General features: G+C 33.6%; 2 protein-coding genes across 4 annotated transcripts; one reads left to right on the forward strand and one right to left on the reverse strand.

Moving 5' to 3' along the window:
* Positions 1-1,604: 1,604 nt before the first annotated feature.
* Positions 1,605-21,260, forward strand: LOC115879092 (serine/arginine repetitive matrix protein 2-like). Of its 2 annotated transcripts, XM_030895741.1 has the most exons (8): positions 1,605-1,833; positions 1,887-2,068; positions 15,276-15,714; positions 15,805-16,113; positions 16,170-16,213; positions 16,268-16,325; positions 20,686-20,797; positions 20,864-21,260. In XM_030895741.1, exons 1-8 carry the CDS (start codon positions 1,784-1,786, stop codon positions 21,167-21,169), a joined length of 1,500 nt encoding a protein of 499 aa, XP_030751601.1. In that variant the 5' UTR covers positions 1,605-1,783; the 3' UTR covers positions 21,170-21,260. The 2 variants fall into 2 exon arrangements, with proteins under 2 accessions (XP_030751601.1, XP_030751600.1); XM_030895740.1 differs by having other exon boundaries at positions 15,276-16,113; positions 20,864-21,259.
* On the reverse strand, positions 21,209-22,484 carry LOC115879093 (26S proteasome non-ATPase regulatory subunit 14). 2 transcript variants are annotated; one of them, XM_030895743.1, is made up of 4 exons: positions 22,396-22,484; positions 22,163-22,342; positions 21,515-22,111; positions 21,209-21,458 (listed from the first exon to the last, which is right to left on the reverse strand). In XM_030895743.1, exons 2-4 carry the CDS (start codon positions 22,338-22,340, stop codon positions 21,298-21,300), a joined length of 936 nt encoding a protein of 311 aa, XP_030751603.1. In that variant the 5' UTR covers positions 22,341-22,342; positions 22,396-22,484; the 3' UTR covers positions 21,209-21,297. The 2 variants fall into 2 exon arrangements, with proteins under 2 accessions (XP_030751603.1, XP_030751602.1); XM_030895742.1 differs by having other exon boundaries at positions 22,163-22,482.
* Between the last annotated feature and the right edge of the window lie 627 nt (positions 22,485-23,111).

Here is a 23,111-nt window from a genome sequence, read left to right on the forward strand (position 1 = left end):
AATTGTTTTATTTTTTTGTGAATAAATTCGGATATTCTTAAAAATAGGTTATTCTTATGATTGAAGGTAACAAATATTAAAAATTACATTATTCATTGAATCTGTACACAAGTGTGAAGGGTAATGGCTAGATTCATTATTATATCGTATGGTCGAAAAAAAAAAAACGACGTCCAGTTGGCTTGTAAATGACGATCGATGACATTCACCATATAATTTTACATATAAAATGACAGCGATCTTCATTTCGTAGCCATTGCTGACGCCGTCTTTTTTCGATGTCGTTTTGTATAGTTTTTATGCAATTTTATATGTAGAATTATATGGGGAATGTCATCGATCGTAATTTACAAGCCAACTGGACGTCGTTTTTTTTCGATTAAACGGTATAATAATGAATCTAGCCAATTCTCTTCACACTTGCTTACGGATTCAATATTCAATGAATAATGTAATTTTTAATATTCATTTGTGAAATTGTCATTTCCAAACAAACAAGACTCCGTTTTTTTTCGATCATACAGTATATATGCATATACACGTTTAAAATATATGTTATTACATTATTTTTTATTTAATTATATATTATACACACGTTAATAAATAAATAATTGTCTTGATAATCAGTCCACTGTGACTGTTAAATAAATTTTGCATTAGGGAGTTTTCGTTGTTTACAAATTGCAATTCCGGTTAACGCTAATTGACAACTTTGACATTTCAATTTCGATTATCGTATATCGTAACCGCTAGCTGCCGATATTTTACGGACGTTAGCCAAAGCCGTTAACATAGCGGTACGCATGCGCACTAGCGCAGTAGAAACACAACATTGAAAAATACAGATCTAACCTAACCTCATTCTATTTTGTTTATGTTTTGATTATTTATTTTATCTGTGTTAAACTCGTTGGGAATTCTTAGTGCTTCAACTAATCGAGGAATGTCTTTTTTTTCAAAGCGGAAGTTAGCTTTGCACTCTTGGTCAGATAATATTTCTAGGTTGAACTCCCCATAAAGTTCTGCTCGATATTCGATGTTGTTTTCAAACCCTTCCAACAGCATAGCATCCTCCAAATCCGATTCATCACTAGAGTCCAATAAAATTAAATTGTCCATCCTATATAGCGATACCCAATAAAGGCATATAAAGCACTTTCAAATCAAACAACAATACAAAAACCAAAAATCAAAACACTACGCTACGGGCTGTGCTCAGCTGTCAGTTTTCGGTTATCGTATCGTATGTCGGCTCCGAACCGATGAACCGAAAGTCCGACAACTGTTTTTTTATCTGTCAAAATAGCGGTTATGGTTACGTATCCGTTAACCGTACCGTTGAATTTTTTTAAAGCAACGAAAACTCCCTATTATCGACTTAGATATTCTAATAATATTATAAAGGTGCGACTATAAAATACAAAATTGTAAATGCATTACTCAAAAATGAACGATATATTAGTTTACGTTTTAATAAATATTTTGTACCGTCTTGGTACAAGCTAATTTCTGATGCTACGCCATTGGAGAATTTCGCGTGGTGACAACTTGCCTCACTTTTAGCTGCCGTGTTACTGTCCCCTCTCTTTCCTTGTCTAAGGCGCCATGTGAGAAAAAATAAATATGTCAATAATGTCAATGTGATAATTGGTCATAAAATGAAAATGTTGATGTTGGAAATCGACTGATGATCGACTGTGGAGTGTGTTATTTTATAATGATAATGTGATTTGTTTTGTTATAAAATTTTGTAGTACAGAGTTGAAAATAAAGAGCAATTTATATGAGCGGTACAGTAGTAAAAACTATGTCGGGTAGTCGCAGCACTTCAAAGTAGGTAAATAATTTAACTGCTATGGACAAAACATATAGTTAATTCTTTTTAGAAATCCGGAAGATGATTTTTTGAAGCGGAGTCTTCTCTCAAATGTTAGTGTGTCTGAATTGGCTGCAATAAAAATATCAATTGGAACTTGTAATAAAGGTGGTAACCATCAAGATGGGGTATCTCTAGAAAGAAGTATAGATGATCCTGGGAAAATATGTAGTCATGTACATTGCTCTTCAGGTATAATATTTAGTTTTATTTTTACATATTGACAAATATAATCTTGCAATGAGGCTATTTATACAGGGTGGCGCATCTCATTCGCCTCTGTTGAATAAATATACGAAAATGGAAAGATGTAGAAACAAAATACTTTTTAGGAAGGCAATGTGCATAATAAAATTATTTTGAAATCTAAAGGGTATATCACTCGGTATTTTATTTCATATTTGGATCCTTGGACACAAAATAAGGCATTTCTTATAAGGGTAAATATGTTTACAAGCTTTGGTTTCGGAGATATTTAAATATGCATGCTATAATAAAAAAACTTGTTAACACCCTGTTCATTGCTTTTCAGAATTAATTCTTGAGCTGACTTTTAAGCCAGAGAAATAAACTTTACTGAAAAATTTGATTGCTTTGTTTAATGTAGACTAATGTATACAGGGGTATCAAAAATGGCTGGTCTATTTTAAATATTTATTTTACATAAAAAGTTTGTTATTTCAAATACAACACCCTGTATTTTTTAAAATAAATCGAAGCAGATTCAAATGCTCTTTCAAACTATATTAGGGTTTCCTATACCTATCTAGCTCAGATTTTGAATAAAGAGCATTTTTTCAATAAAATGGCAACCAAGAGGGCTAGTGTCGTCATGGGTCATGGCAAGTTTCTAGTGACAGTTAGAAGCTATTTTCAAAATTGAAATTGGTTAATGGACTTATTTAAATTTATACCAGTTTACTTTTATTTAATTTATCCCTACAATAGTTTAATAAATAATATTTATTAAATATATATTATTCTATCAAGAAAAACAAAGAAGTAGTTCTTTGATTTATTTTACGATGAGTTGTAGATATATGGATTTTCTATAAAAGAGCCAATTACGGCAAATTCATTTTCTTCACTTCCAACTACAGGTTTCTGTCTTAATAGATTTTTTACAAATCACACTACCAGTTCTACAAAATAGGACAAGTAGTTTTTCAAAGGAACGCTTATCAGGAAGATTCCTATTTGGATATCTTTAAGCATAAGCCCTTGAGGCCAAGAAGCAATTTTCTTTACAAAATAAAATCACTAGTAACATATCCATTCGTTCCGCCAGCAGATACTGCTTTATTTTTCTTGAAAAAATAATGCAGAAGAGAGAAAGAGTATTTAAATCTGCTTCGATTTATTTAAAAAAATACAGGGTGTTGCTTTGAAATAAAGTTTTTTTGCAAAATAAATATTTAAAATTGATCAGCAATTTTTTGGTACCCCTGTATAAATTTAAAGAAGCAATAAAATTTTTCAGTAAAGCTTATTTCTCTACCTAAACTCAGCACAAGAATTAATTTTGAAAATTAATGTACATGGTGTTGATAATCTATTCTATTGTAGCATGCATAGTTAAATATCTGAAAATATCTCAAAAACCAAAGATTTTACACATATTTAACCCTTATGTTCAGGGTTGGGTAACGACACGTAGAAAATTAGTTTTCTACGTGTATGTAGAAAAATGCGTAGAAAATGTCGAATATGTACTTAGAATATATTAAGTAGAAAATCTATAAAATCCGAATGCATGTTCATAATCAATTATGCATATTTAAAGCTCTTTTTCTCTTTACAAGTTTCCTCCTGGGTATTTTCTTTAATATATAAAAGTGTTAAAACTGTAATACGTACGCGCGTTGTCTCTATTCTGTGACGGTACTAACTACTAAATATAAGAGACAGTAATCGTCGTATTCGATCTGAAGACTATTAGATTATTTTATTCTATATAATCTCAATACAATAGGGAAAAGTCTGATTTTATAGTACAGGGTGGCCAGCGGCGTGCGGTCCATGGAAGCGGGGGAAGCACCGCTTCCCTAAACTTTTTAATGATAAAAAAATAAATAGTTAAACGTTAATAATTCTGTTATTTTATAACAAAAGATTAATTTAATTTGTTAAAATTATTTATTTGAAACCTTACATAAACGTATCTAGTAAATTTAATTAGCCTTTTACTGCATGGATGCGCGCCGGGGAATCGCCGCCGGTCGCCTATCCCTCCTTCATGTAGGTGTTATTGACCTCGAACGCAAACGACAAATTTAAGCCGGAAAATCGCGCACAGTTGCTAGCCACGGCAGCGATCTTTCGGCCGCCTTCCTCGACTTTTAATTTATCGGGACGGGTTCGTTTGCGATTTTATAGGTAATATTATAATAAATTAAATCCAGGCCTGGATTAAGGGGGGGGCTATGGGGGCTATAGCCCCAGGCCCCGTCATTGAGAGGGGCCCCCAAATTAGGAGAATTTAAAATCGAGATTCATAGAGTTAAATCGAGATTAGTTAAATGAAAATGTACATATATTACGAAAAATACCGATTTGTAACAAAAACCGATTTTTCGTCACATATTGTTATAAATCTTTAATTTATTATAAAAGTAACTAAAACTGTATTTTAAAAACAATAAAATCCAGCCTGGAACACCTGCAACAGTGCAATAGAAATATATTTAGTCTTATTAAATATATTGCAACAGCCAACTTGTTATTCTCATAATGTCAAAAACAGACTCTTTTTCTTTTCTTTTTTGGGCGGCAAAACACTTTCCCAAAAAAATATCAAGATTGCTGCATAGACAATGGCTTGTTCTTCTTTTTAAATTTTTCTGGATGGATGGATTACCGAAAGCCGAAAGCGCTAGGGGAATTATTCAGATTAGATTCCTCTTTTTTATTCTATTTGATTAGTTATTTTTGCATAGCGCATCTATGAAGTAAGTGATTGCCAATAATAGATTTAAGAAAACAAGAACAATAATATGTTTTTGAATTGTGTAGTGTATACCAGTATTTTAAAAAATGTCATGTAGAAAATATCTTAGTGGATCTGCTAAACGTAAGGTAGGAATCAGTTTTAGCCTTATTAGGCATTTACTGGGTATGATCATATATATAAGAACTTTGGTATTAACAATTCAATTTACAATAACTTTCTTAAGTTTCTTCTTTTAAAAATAAGCGCATTAATATATAATAGGTACCTATATAGAGGCCATAAAATACTATTTCTTTTTTAAAAATAAACTTTATGGAAAATGAAAAAGAATTCCCGTATGCTCATAAAATATAAAAAATTCGAGAACTACTCCAATTTTGAAAATTGCTAAACAATACTCGTATTAATGAGAGATATTGATGTTTTAAGAGCTTCATGCCTTATTTTAAGCAACATTTTTCAATAATATATAGTGTGTTCCGAAACTATTATGCCAAAAGGTATAAGGATTGGTAGATCTCGCCAAAATATTTTGAAATTGGATACTAATGGTCGGAAGAGCGTCGTTTTCAAAATAGAAGGTGTTAAACTTTTAAGAAAAAATCTATACAGGGTGGTCCACCGAAAACTTTCCACCCCGGATTTCTTGCTTGTAAATAAATAATTCGAAAAATGCTCGGACACGTCGATTTTGTTTTTCAGGGAGAATTATTTTTTTGGTATTTGCACCCTCTTTGCTTGCACCCCTTTGACGGAGTAGCTATCACCCTTAAAATTTTAAATGGAATAGGGGGTCGAGTGATACCTTGTTTTAAAGGTCTTTTGAGTCTTTTTATATCTGTAGAGTTTGAAGTCTCTATTGCAATTCGCGTTGTCTATTGCAATGTACGCCACTACTTTTTAAATAAAATTAATATTATTTTTGAAATCCCCATTCAATTTACAACATATTTTATTTCTTGACTTTTTTTGTCCGACGCACCGTTTTCGCGTAAAAAAATAAAAACCATTTTCATGCATGACCAAATCGCTAAAATGTTATCATAAATTTTATGGCAAAATTTGTAAAACGGCAAATTTAAGTTTAAAAAGATTTTTTATTTTCCAAAAACTTCTTTCTATGAACATAGTACGAACTAAAATGCCCAAAAACCTAAATTGTCGTTTTTCAAGTTTTACCATTAAAAATTTACATTACCATTTTAGCGATTTGGCCATGTATGAAAATGCCGAAAATGGTTTTTATGTTTTTAAGCGAAAACGGTGCAATAATATTCAATTCAATAATATTTTGTTTAAGTACCGTAGGGTGGTATACAGTGGTGTAATAGATATTAAAAAAGATCGATTTTTTTTCTTAAAAGTTTAACACTCTGTATTTTGAAAACGACGCATTTCCGACCATCAGTTTTGGCGAGATCTACCTACCTTTAGATTTTGTTACAATAGTTTCGGAAAACCCTGTATTTTTAAATCTACGAAAACTTAGGAATATTTTAAATTAATTTCAGATTCAAGAAGAAAAACTAAAGAAAACTTTAAAACTGACTAAAGTAACAGACTTTTTTAGAATTTGCGAAACCCCTTTAACGTCAAATTCTGAGATGGATAAATATTAAGATCATGAACAACTGCCTTCCTGTTCAACTTTAAGCAATATTAGTTTAAGTGAAAATAACAGCAATGAGGAAAAAATAATCCGACCTGGGGGCCCCAAGGGTAGCCTATAGCCCCGGGCCCCCTAGAACCTTAATCCGGCACTGATTAAATCCAAAATTTTATGATGGTGTTATAGACAAATTTGCAATGGCTGATAGACGAATAGACCTCAAACACAAATAGGTGCCTATCGCGCGTCAAGTGCTTCGGAAAATTAATTTAAAATATCGTATTTTAACTATTATAACTTTATGTGTTTTTGTTTGTTTAACGATTTTCGATAGAATATTAATCGAACAATGGAATTGGCCTCGGAATTTTCAAAGGTAAGTTTTTTAAGAAAATGTAAAAGTAATGTCCGAAATAGGGTTTTTTACCGATTCGCTTCCCGGCCTATAATTGTCACCGCACGCCGCTGAGGGTGGCGCCTCTCATACGCCCGGGAGGCTCCAAGGAGAACGACACTTTGTATTGAAATGAAATTTTGTGAGCATATGTAGGTTAATTCAGAGCACTTTTTAAAAATATAGAGAGTTCTATAGGGTGTCCCCAAAAAAAGTTATGTTTTTTGTAATGGAACACCCTATATATTAATTGATTTTTGGATTCTGGGAGAAAAATAAAGGTGAGTTTTATAAGAGACTAAAATGTAACGTTTTTGACATATTTAACATTTTCTAGAAATAAAGAACAATTTTTAAATTACAATAAAAGCTACCTAAATTGGAAATTACCCAGTATAGCCTAATATGTAGTTAAATTAACTATTGTACTTTAAATCAAATTAAAACTTGATCCAAAAAGTTATACACGGTGAGACAAAATTAATATTGAACATTGGTCACCTTTAAAAGCATGTTACTCTTTTATTATAACTGGAACACCCAGTAAATTATTCCGAAATTCAATGGAGAATTCATGTTTCTTCAAAATACTATTAAGGTTGCCTACCCCCCAAACAAAGATTTTCCTAAATATTTTCATTTACGTGATTTGATCTGAGTAGATCTTTATTATTTGATAAAAATCTAGGTGGCTGTGATATGTCTGACCTTACTTCAACATAGCTGTGTAATTAGTCCAACTTTAACAACTAGTTATCATTTTGTGTCAGTTAAAACAAAAAAAAATTCTCAGAAATTTGCCGAAAATGCAAACTTATCCTACATCAGAAAGAATTGATATGATTCTATTAGTTGGTGAATGCAATTAATAGAATACTTAAATGCTCCTGATTTTATCTAGTCTGTTTTTTTTATGGGGACATGTTAAAGACAGTGTTTACAAAACTCGACCAACTATTGTCGACAACATGAGAGAAATTGTAGCTGTTTTTCGAGGTAGAACTCCACATATGCCTTTTAAAACTAAAAGATCCTTTTGAAAAAACAATCATTTTATGCAGTTAACAGGAAAGGAAGCATTTTGAGCATTTGATTTCATCTAGCTAATTTTTGTCACATAATTATAGGTTTATATCTAGTTTTAATTCTGTAATAATTAAAAAATGTTTTAAACCTGTATTTTTTTATTACCGTTGAGTATTTTACTCTACAATCTTTAATTCTTGTTAAATTAACAAAAGGTATATCACACAGCCACCCTAGATTTTTTAAAATAATAAAGATCTACTGACGCAAAATAATAAAAATTAAAATATCTAGGAAAATCTTTGTTTGAGGCAAGACCAAACCAAACCTTAATAGTATTTTGAAGATATATAAATTCCCCACCGGAAAAATATACTAGGTGTTCCATTTAAAATAAAGGAGTAACTTGCTTTCGAAAGTGACTAATGTTCCATATTAATTTTGTCTCACCCTGTATAACTTTTCGGGTCAAATTTCAATTTGGTTTAACATACCTACAATAGTTAGTGCAATTAAATATCAGGATATACAAGGTCAACTAAAATTTATGCAGCTGTTATCGAAATTTAAAATTTATTCTCATTTTCACAAAATATGGAATATGTCAAAATCCTTAGATTTTATGATTTTAGGTATATGCTTCTTTAATAAAACCCACCTTTATTTTTTTCCTAGAATCCAAAAATTAATTAATATATAGGGTATTCCATTAGAAAAAACACAACTTTGATGTGAAACTTTTTTTGGGGACACCCTGTAGAACTCTCTATATTTTTAAAAAGTGCTCTGAATTAATCTACATTGCCAAAATTTCATTTTGATATAAACTACCGTTCTCCTTGGAGCTTCCGCGGCGTATGAGAGGCGCCACCCTGTACAAGTTTTGGTTGTTCTTTTTTTTCAATTTTATCAAAGTACCCTGGTTTTATACACTATGTATACAGTGTATTATTATATTATAGTTCATAGTGCTTATTTTTATCATTATGTTAGGTGTTATAATTTGTTTTTGTTCTGTTTGAGTTTTACTAATGAGAAATAGTGTTTGTTAAATATTATAATCTCTCCAACGAATCACAACATTGGATCCTCCCTTGGTCACTATTGGATCCTCCTATTGGACAGACCATCTCTATTTCAAATCATATAAAAATTCATTGTTAAATAATAAATAACAATAATTAGTTTAATTGTTATTAATCTATTTTTTATGCTACTCACTGTGTTAACGTATCTAAAACAAATGTAAACGTCAAAAATGGCTTTCAATATACATAACTAATTTTCTACATATCACCATGTAGAAAATGTAGGCAATTAGTTGGTGTAGAAAAGTAATATTCTACGTCTAGAAAATACCGTAGAATATCTAAAATTGTCTATCTACCCAACCCTGTTTATAATAAATACCTTTTTTTAGGCCCGAGAATCCAAAAATGAAATACAATACCGGGTGTGCCTTAAGAAAAAATATAACTTTGTTGTGGTTCTTAGTTCTGAAGCACCCTATATATTTCATCATTTTAATATATTTTATAAAATTGTGCACATTGCCTCCCCACATACATATACCCATAAAATATTTTGTTTCTACATCTTTCCGTTTTCGTGTAATCAACCAAGGCCTTTGAATAAGAAGACTAAGGAAGGAGCATAATGCTATCCATGTATTCATGCATGGTGGGCGGAAAAGCCACCATAAAAGCTCTCTAGGGTGGGGATCCTTGACAGTTCTGTTTGACGATTCATTTGACACATTTGAATTTCATTTGAAATTTTGTGGATTTGTCAGTCTTTACGGAGCTTATTTTATGTTATTTATTATTTATTCTACTACTGATAGGTGTATAAAGGTAGTAAATCTAGATGGAAATTGTGGCAGAACTTAAATTAACAGTGACACTATCGCGATTTATCGAAAAAGACTCTAAAATAGTTGGTTGTGTAGCGTGCGGTAGATCTCGGCAAAAATTGAGTGAAATAATGGAACACCTTTTCGCTAGTAAGTGACTATATAATATACATACGTGTAGTAAACCGATCATTGGGTCTTGTGCAGAACAGGTCCCCACGAAATCATGGTTTTTTTAATTTTTAATGTGGATCCCATAGTTAATGGAATGGTTTAAAAGAAAAAAATTGTTGGATGAACCACTTTTTCTACGAAAAAAAATAATTGAAAATTCCAAATTTTCACTACATTTCAATGCGAAAACTCCCTATTATAACCTTCATAAAGACAGTAAAATACAAGGTTATGCACAGTGTTGCCATACTCACCCTGTGTAAAATCGACGAAAACGTTCTACTTTATATTCATTTTTTTACATTTAGTACGCACTTTAAGAACACGAAAAATTAAAAATATAATAAACGAGGCAAAACAAAAACACTATAAAAATAAATTGACAATAAAATCATTACACAGTATTTAGCACAATTGTTTAAAAATATATTTTTCCCGGATTTGTTCAGTAAGATTCCGAAATCGATGTGATCTGCGTACTTCCAAACACTCCCCACCAATGCATTAACACCCCCAAATAACCAGGCTAACCAATGCATTAACACCCTCCAAATAACCAGACTAACCAATGCATTACCACCCTCCAAATAACCAGAATATCTAACCTAACCTAACCAATGCATTAACACCCTCCAAATCACCAGGCTAACCAATGCATTAACACCCTCCAAATAATCAGGCTAACCAATGCATTACCACCCTCCAAATAACCAGCCTATCTAACCTAACCTAACCAATGCATTAACACCCCCAAATAACCAGGCTAACCAATGCATTAACACCCTCCAAATAACCATGCTAACCAATGCATTACCACCCTCCAAATAACCAGGCTAACCAATGCATTAACACCCAAATAACCAGGCTAACCAATGCATTAACACCCTCCAAATAACCAGGCTAACCAATGCATTACCACCCTCCAAATAACCAGGCTAACCATTGCATTAACACCCTCCAAATAACCAGGCTAACCAATGCATTACCACCTTCCAAATAACCAGGCTAACCTAATTGAGCCTAATGACAAAACTTCATTGATTACGCGTCGAAAAACAGTATATATTAAAAAAACTTATATTTTCGTAGAACCTGAAAAATCCGCAAATTTTATTTCAGAAATTGCTTTAAAATAATCCACACTAACGAATAAGCTACTAGACAGTTCAATTTTTGTTGCACTAAAGTGATAACTTACCGTTTTAAGTCCCTCCACAACAACTTTATTTCAGAAGAAAATCATATAAAGTAATTTTATTGACAACGTCGCAAATTCTATGCGAAGGCCATAGATGACATACCGATGATCGATTAACTGTCAATCGAAAGTCATAAAATTGCTAGCTTGAGCTGATGTAAATAAATATATTTTCTTAATTTTTATGCTTACAAAGAAGATTCGTTACATTTTTGTGCTTAAATTAGATCATTCTCACGTCTATATAAGGTAATAAAGTACTAATATGTGATGTTTTTACTGAATCCGTGTAGAAAATTTAACATATTTACTGTCCGTCGCCTGTACCTAAAATACGTTTTTTTGCCGCTTTGTCCAAGATAAAACACATTCATCCAACAATTTTCTATGCTTAAAATATTCAGTTTAAGAACAATCTTATAATGAAATCCCAAAAAACGTTAAATGCGTGATCACCTATTGTGCACAGAGCCCAGATCATTTATGAAATTGGGGACTTAAATTAACTAAATTATATATATTTTTCTTGCATTTTAGCTTTTATGGGGTATTTCAACACTGAATTTTTATTTATTTTGGCCTTCTAAAGTAATAATTTCACTATATTTTCATTATATTATAGTTTATCTAAAAGCCACACTTGATTGAGGATAGAAAAATGTCCAAAATTTTACTGAAAACACTTTTCTTAACAAAGAAAAATTGAGACCAGATGGAAGATGGAAGTTTGACATTTCATATATCCTTTCTTTCTCTTCTATGCAATGAGAGAGACAAATATATTCTAGACCTAATCTAACAATTTGAAAATTTGCAACGTTGCCATATCTTGTATTTTTTCGGGTAATTACGGATTTTAAATAAATGACCTATTACGAAAGCTGACAATAGCTAAATATGTAACCACAAAATTGCACGAAGGAGTTTTAATAGCATTGGTTTACTAGAAGCTAGGGAGCCGCACTCCACTTTTGCTCCTTTGCTTCCGCGCATGCGCATGAGTTATACAAAATCGATCAGGTTTTTTGCGTGCAATCTATAAATACAAAAAAACTCACACCAAAGACTAACCTACGGCGTATTTTGATCGCCGTTACCAACGACTCTAAATAAATTAAAAAAAATAAAAACAGTTTTAAAAAATAAAACAGCTGTAAAAAATAAAAAGTTTTATGTCTACCGAGGTTCGATCCACCGTCCGCAAAAAAGTTAAAACCAATGCAATCAAAACTCAGTTGCGGCGGACGTTTTTACCATTGTGATCCTCTTCTCAACCTTTAACACAGATCAAAGTATAATATCTATTCTTATCAGCTTAATATCGCTACCGCTATTTTTCAAAATTAATAGGAAAGTATAAATAAAACAATATCCGATTTAGCATTGGCAACGTTGCTTTAAAAGTTAAACGAAAATAATACAACCAGTAAAACACATTCTCTCCCATCTGTCATAATTATCGCACACATTGAAAACTTATCGTAAATTTAACCTAAAAATAATAATTTTAAGTATCAATAGTGAAGTGATCTCAAACATTTAGCCGACGATCCGTACTTAAAACGTTAAAATATTAATTGTAGAACATATTAATATCAAATTTACATCAATAACTTCAAGATTGGCAATATACCTAAAGTGGACCAGACCCTTTTGCCGCTTTTTAAAGATAAAACACATTCATCCAACAATTTTTATGCTTAAAAATATTCAGTTTAAGATAATCTTGCAAAAAAATCCCAAAAAAGTGTTAAATGCGTGGGGACCTATTGTGCACCAGAGCCCCGATCATTTATGAAATTCACTTAAATTAACTAAATTATATATTTTTCTTGCATTTTAGCTTTTATTTATTACTTTTCAAAGATTAGATGTCAAAGAATTTAGATACGTTAATTTGAGTTACCTGCTTCAGTAGCGTATCGGATGTTTGTGTTAATAAATACTTATTATAACTTATCTATTTTTATTAGAATTATATATTTTTATAACAATTTTAATAACTACCAACATTTATTCACAACGTAAAATAAAACAACAAATTATTGAGTCTACCCCACGTCTACCCTACATCATAGTTTTACATTTTTTAAATAAAATTAGAACGACACTGATAAACCGGAATTTAAGTCGGCCATATTTGAGGCCCATCGCGGTGTACCTAAGATTTTTGATATGCTCCTTCCTTAGTCTTCTTATTCAAAGACCAAGGCGAATGAGGTGCGCCACCCTGTATTAGAATATTTGGTATATCAATTTTTATATCATGTTAAAAAAGTACTATATATAAAATTCCTAGGTAATGGTACCTTTTAGGTATATCGTCAATCTTGAAGTTATTGATGTAAATTTGATAGTATTAATATGTTCTACAATTAATGTTTTAACGTTTTAAGTACGGATATTCGGCTAAATGTTTGAGGTCACTTTATAACAAAATTATCATATACATATCAAATATATACACATTATCGCCTATCCCTGCATTGTGCTGGAGTTGAAGCCGAGTTAGAGACAGCTAGATAACCGGTCCATGTATATTTCACATAAGTTCGTCTGGTAGGCAGATATTTGCGCAACAGCGCAACTCCAAAATTCCGAATATCGATTAGCCGTGGATTAGCCAGTTGTCGAACGGGAGCGCAAATGAAAGCCGTACTCTTCGTACAAAGTTGGACGGAGCCTTACAAATGAACAGTTGGTGCTAGCGTCTAGTCTCTTATTGGTCTAGTTATCCGATCGATAACTCAAAATCCAGGCTTTCGCACTACGCTTGAGCTAACTGAGCGGCTTATGCAAATTCCTTCAGAAGATTTACAGCGCTTTCAGATGGAGCGGAGCGTCCGCTACGGATCGTCCGTCGTGTTTTTTTCAAGATAGCCGTCGGACGAACTCCGTCGGACGGAGCATACGCGACCATGTGAAATTGTTCATATAAGCTAATGGTACTTGCTCGAAGGCGCGGACGCTCCGTGGCGGACGGTCCACTCCATCTGAAAGCGCTGTTATATACCCATTTCACCGGCTTGGCTTCACAGAATGCAGTTTGGAGTCAATATGGTTACTTTATAAATATATAAAAATTATGTATTTTTTGACCAAATTTGAAGTTAGAATACAGCTTTCTCTATTAAGTTTAATAAGAGTGACAAAGAAGACCCAGAATTAGTTTATTTGTCTTTTGCGCGTCTGCGCATAGCGCTTGCGGTAACAGTGAAATATTAGCTTTGTTCGCGGGTCCGATTCCGAACCTGTTCAGGGACTATTCGCATGCGCACTTTAAAATGTTGCGTTCGCGGATAAATAAATTCTGAATTAATAATAACAGTTCTGAGTTCTGCGTTCGCGGATCTCATCGAATCGGTTCATTATTGGTTCGGAATCGGTCCTAGCGGTCCTCCGATTTTTGTTAGGACTAAAAATTCGATTCTGCTAATCATGCGCCTTACGCTGACATCGATCGGATCGTCGTCAGCTGTTTGATGTTTTTATTATTTATGTTGTGTCATTTCCATAATTTGTCAATTGGCTATTTTGTTGTTTTGCTTGGATTTTGTTACCCACCTAGGTACATACTTAATTACATAAACAATTAACTTACCGTTTGTTTCGTCCCAATAACAAATAAAAAACAAGTCTTTTTAGCAATTATCACAAACATCAAGTGTTGGTCAAGGGCCCCTTGCAACAATGACAAAAGAAATATTGAAAAATAACGAATTATGACAAATTAACCTTACGTTTTTGGTTCATAACTAGGCATGCGCTTTACAAAAATCCAAAATTATTAAAAAGAACTGGTGAGGAATCGGTTCAGAATCGGACCCGCGAACAAAGCTATTGAAAATCGGGATTTTGTTTTATTTATATTCTTATTAATTTTGAAAAATAGCGGTAGCGATATTAAGTTGATAAGAATAGATATTGTATTTTGATCTGTGTTAAAGGTTGAGAAGAGGATCACAATGCTAAAACCGTTGGCCGTAACCTAGTTTTGATTGCTTTTGTTTCAACATTTTTTGGGGGTTTCGTTTTTGCTGTTATTTATGGACGATCCGCACTTTTTTCGTTAGAAAATGTCATTATAAGTGTTCCTCTTCTCAATTCTGTATAGAAGATTTTAAAAGTTTGATGTACCTAAAAGGTACCAGGCCCAATTCTTAATTAATCCTGAGCATATTTCTCTAATATTTTAGTTCTAACAAAAATACCTACACCACCTATCTTTGGCAAGAATATAAAAGTGAACCAGCATTTTTCCGATGAGTTTGAAAATGATAAATTTATGCAGTATTCTCAAAGAAGTAAAGAATCTAAAAAGAGAGTATCAAAGAGTAGAAGCAGATCAAAATCTCATAACCGTAAACATGGCAGCAGAAGTAGGTCAAAATCTATTACCCATATACGTAGAAGCAGAAGTAGAAGTAGCAGTACTGAAAATATTAGAAAAAGGCGACATAGAAGTTATAGTAGCGATGGGAAGCGAAGTGTAGAAAGAATGTTGGAAAGATTTCACCGTTCGAGACGTTCTAGATCATCGGATGGTAAGAAATCAATGCCGGATAGAAGTATTGAATATATTAGAAAAAGGCAACATAAAAGTAGTAGTCGTGACCGAAACCGAAGTTTGGAAAGGAGAGAATCAAGGCGTGCTAGATATGATGAGTATATTGGAAACATGCGACATAGAGATAGTAGTTGTGACCGAAACCGAAGTTTGGAAAGTAGAGAATCAATGGAAAGGAGAGAATCAAGACGTGCTAGATATGATGAATATATTGGAAACATGCGACATCGTGATAGTAGTCGTGATCGAAGACGAAGTTTAGAAAGACGAGAATGTTGTCGTTCAAGTCATTCTAGGTCTCCTCCTCGCAGAAATGTAGAACACAAGGTTGATTGTCTATTGTATAGACATAAGTCAAGTAGTTCTGAGAGAGATCCTTCTCCTTTAAGACCAGGAGAATATAGGCCAAGCCATCCCGATAAAACATTAAGGTATAAAGCCTTGATTGAGGCTTCTCAAGGTGCAAGGTAACAGCTTGCAGTAATATTGTTTCAAGTAATTTCAAAATTAATTTTTATTTTAGAACTACTACTTTTACCACTACGTCCCTCAGTAGAGATCGATCAGGTATTACTTATTATACAATTCATCAATCAGTAATATATTTTTTATGATTTTTAGGTAAATCAGGCAGAGAAAAACAAGAAGTGAAAGCCAAGTTCATACCAAGAAGTGAAAGGTATGTGACCAAAAATAGTAATTGTACATTTTTCTTTCTGTCTTCTGTATTATCTGAAATACTATTTTATCGTTGGGGTGAGACTTGAAAATGGCTGAATGAATTTGGCCAGAAATGTTTGTAATAGTCCAAATTACATTTCATTTATATTTAAAAAAAAATGGAAAATGTCTCAAAAACCTGAAAGATTTTAGAAAGACAAAGAACACACTTTAATGAGTTTTTTGAATGAATTTAAGACTATAATTTAATTTTCGAATAATGTGTACAGGGTGCGACAAATTCGGGGTACAAGCATTGGTATCTCGGAAACCGTAATAGATACGATACGAAGATGGTTAAATTGGGGCAAAGTTGCGCCTTGGTATGTTCGCCAACATGCTATCAAAAAAGTTTCAAAAATTTCAAGGATACTCAGTAATCCTTGAAATTTTTGAAGAAAAAAAAAATAAATAAAAAATAAAAATGCAATACGGCATTTTATTGAGCATCAAATTGCTCAACTTTGCCTCCATTTAACCGATCCTGTCTCTTACGGTTTCCGAAATCCCAATGATGAGCGTCCAATTCGAGCCGCCCTGTACATTCTATCATAAAACTTTTTGATCATATTGTAATATTATATTATTTGGCTCAAGTACCGTCCCATTGCCGTGCTAAGTATGGTTTATAAACTGCTAGAGAGAGTGCTACTCAACAGAATCAGTCAAAGCCTTTTAGAACAGCATTCCCATTGAACAAGCAGGCTTGCCCACATCGTAGCTGCACAGATCGAGTTTTGTCATTGACAACATTTATAGAGGCCGGATTTCAAAAGAAACACGTAGTCGCTGCCGCATTTATAGACCTGACAGCAGCATATAACACCGTTTGGAGACAGGGCCTAATATACAGGGTGGGCCGAACTGTATTCCGAAAACTTCTGCAGTTTCTGCAGACAAAAATAAGTAAAAGAGTTCGTATAAATGTATGTCCTAAAGTGCTTAGTTTCGGAGATATAGGGTGTAGAAGTTTCATTTTTTTATTTTGATTTTTTCCAAATAATTTCTGAAGTAACGTCAATATTTGGATGAAAGTTGGTATCTGGGAGTATTTTGACATGAGAAATTTGATTTTGATGTCAATATTACTCCTATTTGTAGGGGCGCAAAGTGTTTTAACTCTTTTGAAGAGTAATAACTTTTCGTCCGTACCTGTATAAAACCACTGAGTGAAACAATATATATTTCCGTGATTTTTACGTAAATAATGTCTCATGGTAAAAATCGCTACAAGCAACCGTTCTCAGGATATTTAGAATCAAAATAGTCAATACATGTCTTGATTGACAAAAAATAAACATGTTGAGTAGATTTTTTGATTGAAATGATAAATTTGGAAATTTTTCATTTTTTTTAATTAATATTTTTTTTTTCGAAAAAATGATAAAACAATTTCTAGGACATACATTTATATGAACTTTTTTAATAATAATAGCTCCCGTATATAGCGTTTAACGCCTTGGGAGTAGGCAAGCTATAGCTTGCCATGCTAGAGCCGTTTGGTATACAGGGAAGGTAATGTGACTGGCATTATGTTTCAACCGCCTATTATTACCTCAGGATTGTGAATCCCAAGTACTCATTTAAGGCTGAGTCGATCTAGGTACCCAAACTATTTTTATTTTATTAAAAATAGTCGGCCGATGAAATGCCGGGTGTGGGATTCGGACCCACTACCTTCGGATTGGTAAACGAGAGCTGTACTTCTACGCCACCGGAAACTTTTACTTATTTTTATCTGCAGAATATGCAGCCGAAGTTTCCGGAATACAGTTCGGACCACCTGTATAAACTGACTCGCGTCAGGTGTCATGTATAAGAATATCCAACCTCATTGACAATGTGCTGTCAAATGAACATTCCAGGGGAATGGGGAATAACAGGAGCAAAACAGTGAAACTGAATGATGGTCTTCCTCAGGGGTCGGTCTTGCCCATATATACTTTCCAGTCTGTACATCGTGGACATGCCTGCAACTGAATCACGAAAATTCGGTTATGCAGACGACTGGACCTTGGCAACGGGACACAGGAGTGTGGAGGATGCTGAGGTTGTACTTACCAGAGACATAGCATAGCGACTATTTAAAAAAAATGGATTATTTTAAAAAATGACTTCAGCCAAGGCAAGAGTGCAAAGAGAGAATTGCGAGTGTACATGGACAACAAACTACTCACTCACAATAAACATCCAAAATATCTCGGAGTTACTCTGGACGGGACGCGTACATTTAAAGAACACTTGACAAGAATGACGGCAGTTGAGAACACGTAACTACATACTTTAAAAATTATGTGGCACAACTTGGGGCTCATCAGCATCCACCCGAGATCCTCTGCGCTGGGCTTGGTGTATCCTATGGCGGAATACTGTGCTCCAGTTTGGCTCAATAGCAAACACACCCGTATGGTCGATACTCAATTAAACCAAACTATGCGCGCTATATGAGGGACAATTCGACCAACACATACAATATGGCTGTCAACTCTTAGCAACATACTCCTCCCAATTGCCGCCGAGAACATGCCTTGGTCAACATTGGTTTAATAAAATACTGAATAACCCTCAGCTGTCTATGATGACGTTCCACACTTCCAGGGAAATCGACTACGATCAAGATACCCTCCATTGAAGACTGCGCATGAGCTGCACCAAAATAATTTTGATATTAAGCGATGGAGAGAGAAATGAGAAAATGCAGCGGCTCCAATGTACCGTGGTCTACCGTACGTTATTAATAAACCTGCAGGACATTTACAGGACATCTGCAGGACAGGTTATTAATAAACCTTCCCCGTCAAACATGAACAACTCTTAACCGCATCAAAACTAACTGCAGAAGATCTAGACTCTCTAAATAGGTAGGGAAAAGTCCCTTCAGCGACTGTGGAGCTGATACCATTCTTTGTCCTGTAACTTAAAATACTGTGATGTAAGCCATACGCTAAATAATTAAAAAAATAAATTGGCTCAAGTTTCGTCTACTTGAAATCAGTTATGTAAGAAATATTTGTTTATTTAGTATTTGGAAGCCTTTTCGAATAGTATGTCTCATAAAAAAAATTCTGCGGAAATGCATTCTTTTCGAGTTTTTCAACTTTATAATTGCTGAAATCAGGGCTAGTTTAGTTTAGCTGAAATCAGTTATGTAAGAAATATTTGTCCATTTAGTACTAAATAAACAAAGAAATTGAAAAGTACTTGGCAATTGAAATTCGTAAACAGACGCATTTTAGTTTACAGCGTGTTTTGATTACTTTGGTTAGGTTTGTTTTGGTTTGTTGGTTCATCTTTTTTCTCGGTACGTTATTGATGTCTAATATACAGTATCTACTAAGTTAAGTTCATACCTACACAAGAAAAGTGTTTAGAATGTAAGTGTGGAAACACAGTGCAAGCAGGTTTTCCGGTTACCGCTTACCGGTAGTCGGCGCCGATCTGAGCCGTTTTATCGCGCCGGGATAATTCACACTGAACACTGAATACCAAACGAGAAAAAGCGAGAAAAAAGGTTCAAAGAGCCAGTTATGTTCTCGCAAATATGTCGTCTTCACATGATGATCTGATCGCTTTGAATTCTGTTTTTACAAAATTAAAGAGAAAATGAGTTGACATTCCCTTAATATTGGGGGAATAACTTATGGGGAGTATTATCATATATTTTAAAAATTAAAAAATGACAATGAAAGATTTTTTCAATACATACGAATGACTCAAAATACTTTTAAATATATTTTTGAAAAAGTGGAATATAGATTAATCAAAAATTGATGCAATCTACATAAGCAACCTATTCTTCTGGAAGAGAGGCTTTTTATTACTTTGAGGTTGTCCCAAATAGGTGTATTTTTCAAATACTGTCGCTATAAGTAAATCCTTATGCATATTCAAACGCCGTCGGCGCGTGCAAAAGCAGAAATTAAGTTTTCGTTCCGGTAAAAGCGAGAACGCCGATGAACGCTGGTTGACGGCGCCTACCTGCTTTAACCACCTTTAACTGAACTAAACGATTTGACAACACGCAACACGCTTTAATTTTTCAAACTTATGCGGAAACCTACCTCCACTATGTACCCTAAAGCAGGAACACGTTTTCATGTAACTGATTTCAGTTATTCTAAAGTCGGAAAAAAGAGAATGATGCATTTTCGCGGAGAAATTTTTATGATTTTGTGTTTGGGGAGGCTTCTGTATATTGGATATTTTTTATAAGTGATTTGAAGTAAAAAAAAATCACCCTATTATTTTTTAAGGATAATTAATATACAACTTTACCTTAAAATGAATTAGAATTTATTATGGTTTATATACACTTCCAGAAAAAGAAGCAGAGGCCGGTCTCGTTCTCCAGTCCGTAGAGATCAAAGGAGTCGCAGCAAGTCACCAAGGAGACCGCCCCAGGGACCAGCTTTAAATATGGAATATTTTCAAGTAAGATGTGTCTGTTTTATCACATATTGAAAGTACAAAATATACATATACATTTTAAACAATTAGGGAGGATGGGTTCCTGGTCCATTGTATGGGATGCCAGTGCCTAGATTTCAAATTCCAGCTGGCTTTTATCCAAGAGGAATTCCTCCTGGGTCATTTATGCGACCACCTGGTCCAAGAGGAATGTTCGCTCCAAGAATGGAAATGTCCTTAGGCTTTAATCCTTATTTTCGCGCCCCTCGATTCACATATACAAATTCTACGAGACCGAATTCATTGGCAAGTTCAAAAGAAAAAAATGAAAATGATGAAATGAAAATGAAGGAAGAAAATAAAGAAACCATAAAAATTGTACAATTAGATGATTAAAATCTGTAAAATACTTCTGGTTGTAAAATACAAAATAAATGTATTACAAATTATTTTATTTCAAAAGCAAATTAAAAATATGACATTCATTGACAAAAAATAAATATAGTATGGATCAAATTATTTTGTTATTTAAATACAACTGTATCGAGCATTGCACCTAAACACTGTACAATATTATTAGTCATAAGAACGTCCACTTTTTCCTCCAAATGCCTTTTTGGGTCCTGTTTTCCAACATTCTTAATGGCGAGTTGTTCAGGGGTCATTTTTTCCTCTTCTTCAAGAGCTGAAAAATGAAACATACTATTATAAGTAAATTAATTAAACCTATGCTTGTTATACCTTTATTATAATTCTTTGCTAATTCTAACATATCAGCAACAGTTTTCTCATTAGTAGTGCAATTTTCTGAATAATCTGCCAAAGTTAAACCGTCCATCCAGGATTTCTTATGTAAATTAAGAAGCATCTTTTGTTCAAGTTCATTTTTTCTATAATTTATACTGATTGAATAGTAATGTCTATTTAATCCATGGATTAAAGCTTGCACTGAAGGTTTCTGTAAATGTCCCAAATTTGAGGTTGTTTGTCTAGGCTCTTGACCAAGAACCATCATATTTGGATTAATTAATCTAAATGCATCAATAACAACTTTTCCTTTAACTGATTGTATAGGATCTACAACTACAGCAACGGCTCTCTCTGACAAAGCCTCAAATGATTGCTGTGTATTAATGTCAACACCTGAAAGCCAGCATCCAAACCCGGGGTGAGAATGATACCATCCTACCACCATCTCTGGCCGGCCTGTTTGCCTTAACATGTCTAACATTTTTGCTTGAAATACAGGGTCGACAGCCTCTACACTCACTCCAGTACCAGTCTGAGGCATAGCAAAAACATCTATTACACGCACCGTGTAATCATCAACAAACTCTCCTAAATAATTATATTATTTAACTAGTATTCTTGATATAATTTATACCTTACCCAACATAAGACCCATAACTTCCATTGGGACTCCTGCTCTACCATGTTTTAACATTTTTAGAAGAGCTAAAGATGAAATATAAACCTGCTCTGCTGTATCTACAACCGGAGCGTCGCTTGGTGGTGGGGCCTGACTTAAACCAGGCATTCCACCTCCTAATCTCAGTAGTCTATCCATCACTATATTAGTTTTTCTTAATTAAACTTTGAAAATAATGAAGTTTTTTATGTACCTCACAAAACGAGAATAAACTCAAATTTCAGATTCCTTTTGTTTAAAGAACAACTTGCAAATCATGACGTTGACAGAGACCACAGATAACAGAACTACAGAGTACAGAGACAGAGACCATAGGCACATAGGGTGCCATAGGGTGCATCCACACCAGGGTTCGGGAAACTACATGTTACTTTTAAAAACTACATAAACTACGTTACATGTAGTTAATGTAGTTTATGTAGAGGGTGTAGTTTATGTAACCTATGTATTTAACTTTCACATATCAAAGGTTTGAGGTGAGGTTATAATAAGTTGAAGCTTTAAAAACACATAATGTAATTAAGAAAACAGAAGAAATATAGCTTTAAATAGGTAATGGTGTGGATCCGGTGGCTGACCTTGAAACGAGTTTTTGCTGCATATAGTCACAGACACTACGCATGCGCATATCTTCGATGTTGCCAGATTGCGAGTTATTTTGGAATTATTTTCAGTAGAAAACAAATATGTGCTTTTCAGTGTTTTTTTGTCAATATATGTATACCGAATGATCGAAAAAACGGCGTCCAGTTGCCTGGGAAATGACGATTGAGAACATTTCCCATAAAATGACAGCGATCTTCATTTCATAGTCATCGCTGACGCTATTTTTTTCAATCATAGCACGCGGTATATTATTTATATTATTATTTTAATTATTTCGCACAACACGTGAAACGTGAACGCTTA

The sequence above is a fragment of the Sitophilus oryzae genome, unplaced genomic scaffold (assembly GCF_002938485.1).
Source record: "Sitophilus oryzae breed Bouriz unplaced genomic scaffold, Soryzae_2.0 scaffold_1576_pilon_pilon, whole genome shotgun sequence".
Classification (NCBI taxonomy): domain Eukaryota; kingdom Metazoa; phylum Arthropoda; class Insecta; order Coleoptera; family Curculionidae; genus Sitophilus; species Sitophilus oryzae.

Coding starts and splice junctions, on each gene's coding strand:
- LOC115879092 (XM_030895740.1), top strand. CDS start 1,784: ATGAGCGGTACAGTAGTAAAAACTATGTCGGGTAGTCGCAGCACTTCA. Junction 1,834..1,886: donor GGTAGTCGCAGCACTTCAAA/GTAGGTAAATAA, acceptor AATTCTTTTTAG/AAATCCGGAAGATGATTTTT. Junction 16,214..16,267: donor CCTCAGTAGAGATCGATCAG/GTATTACTTATT, acceptor TATGATTTTTAG/GTAAATCAGGCAGAGAAAAA.
- LOC115879093 (XM_030895743.1), bottom strand. CDS start 22,340: ATGGATAGACTACTGAGATTAGGAGGTGGAATGCCTGGTTTAAGTCAG. Junction 22,112..22,162: donor AGTTATGGGTCTTATGTTGG/GTAAGGTATAAA, acceptor ATAATTATTTAG/GAGAGTTTGTTGATGATTAC. Junction 21,459..21,514: donor AGCAAAGAATTATAATAAAG/GTATAACAAGCA, acceptor TTCATTTTTCAG/CTCTTGAAGAAGAGGAAAAA.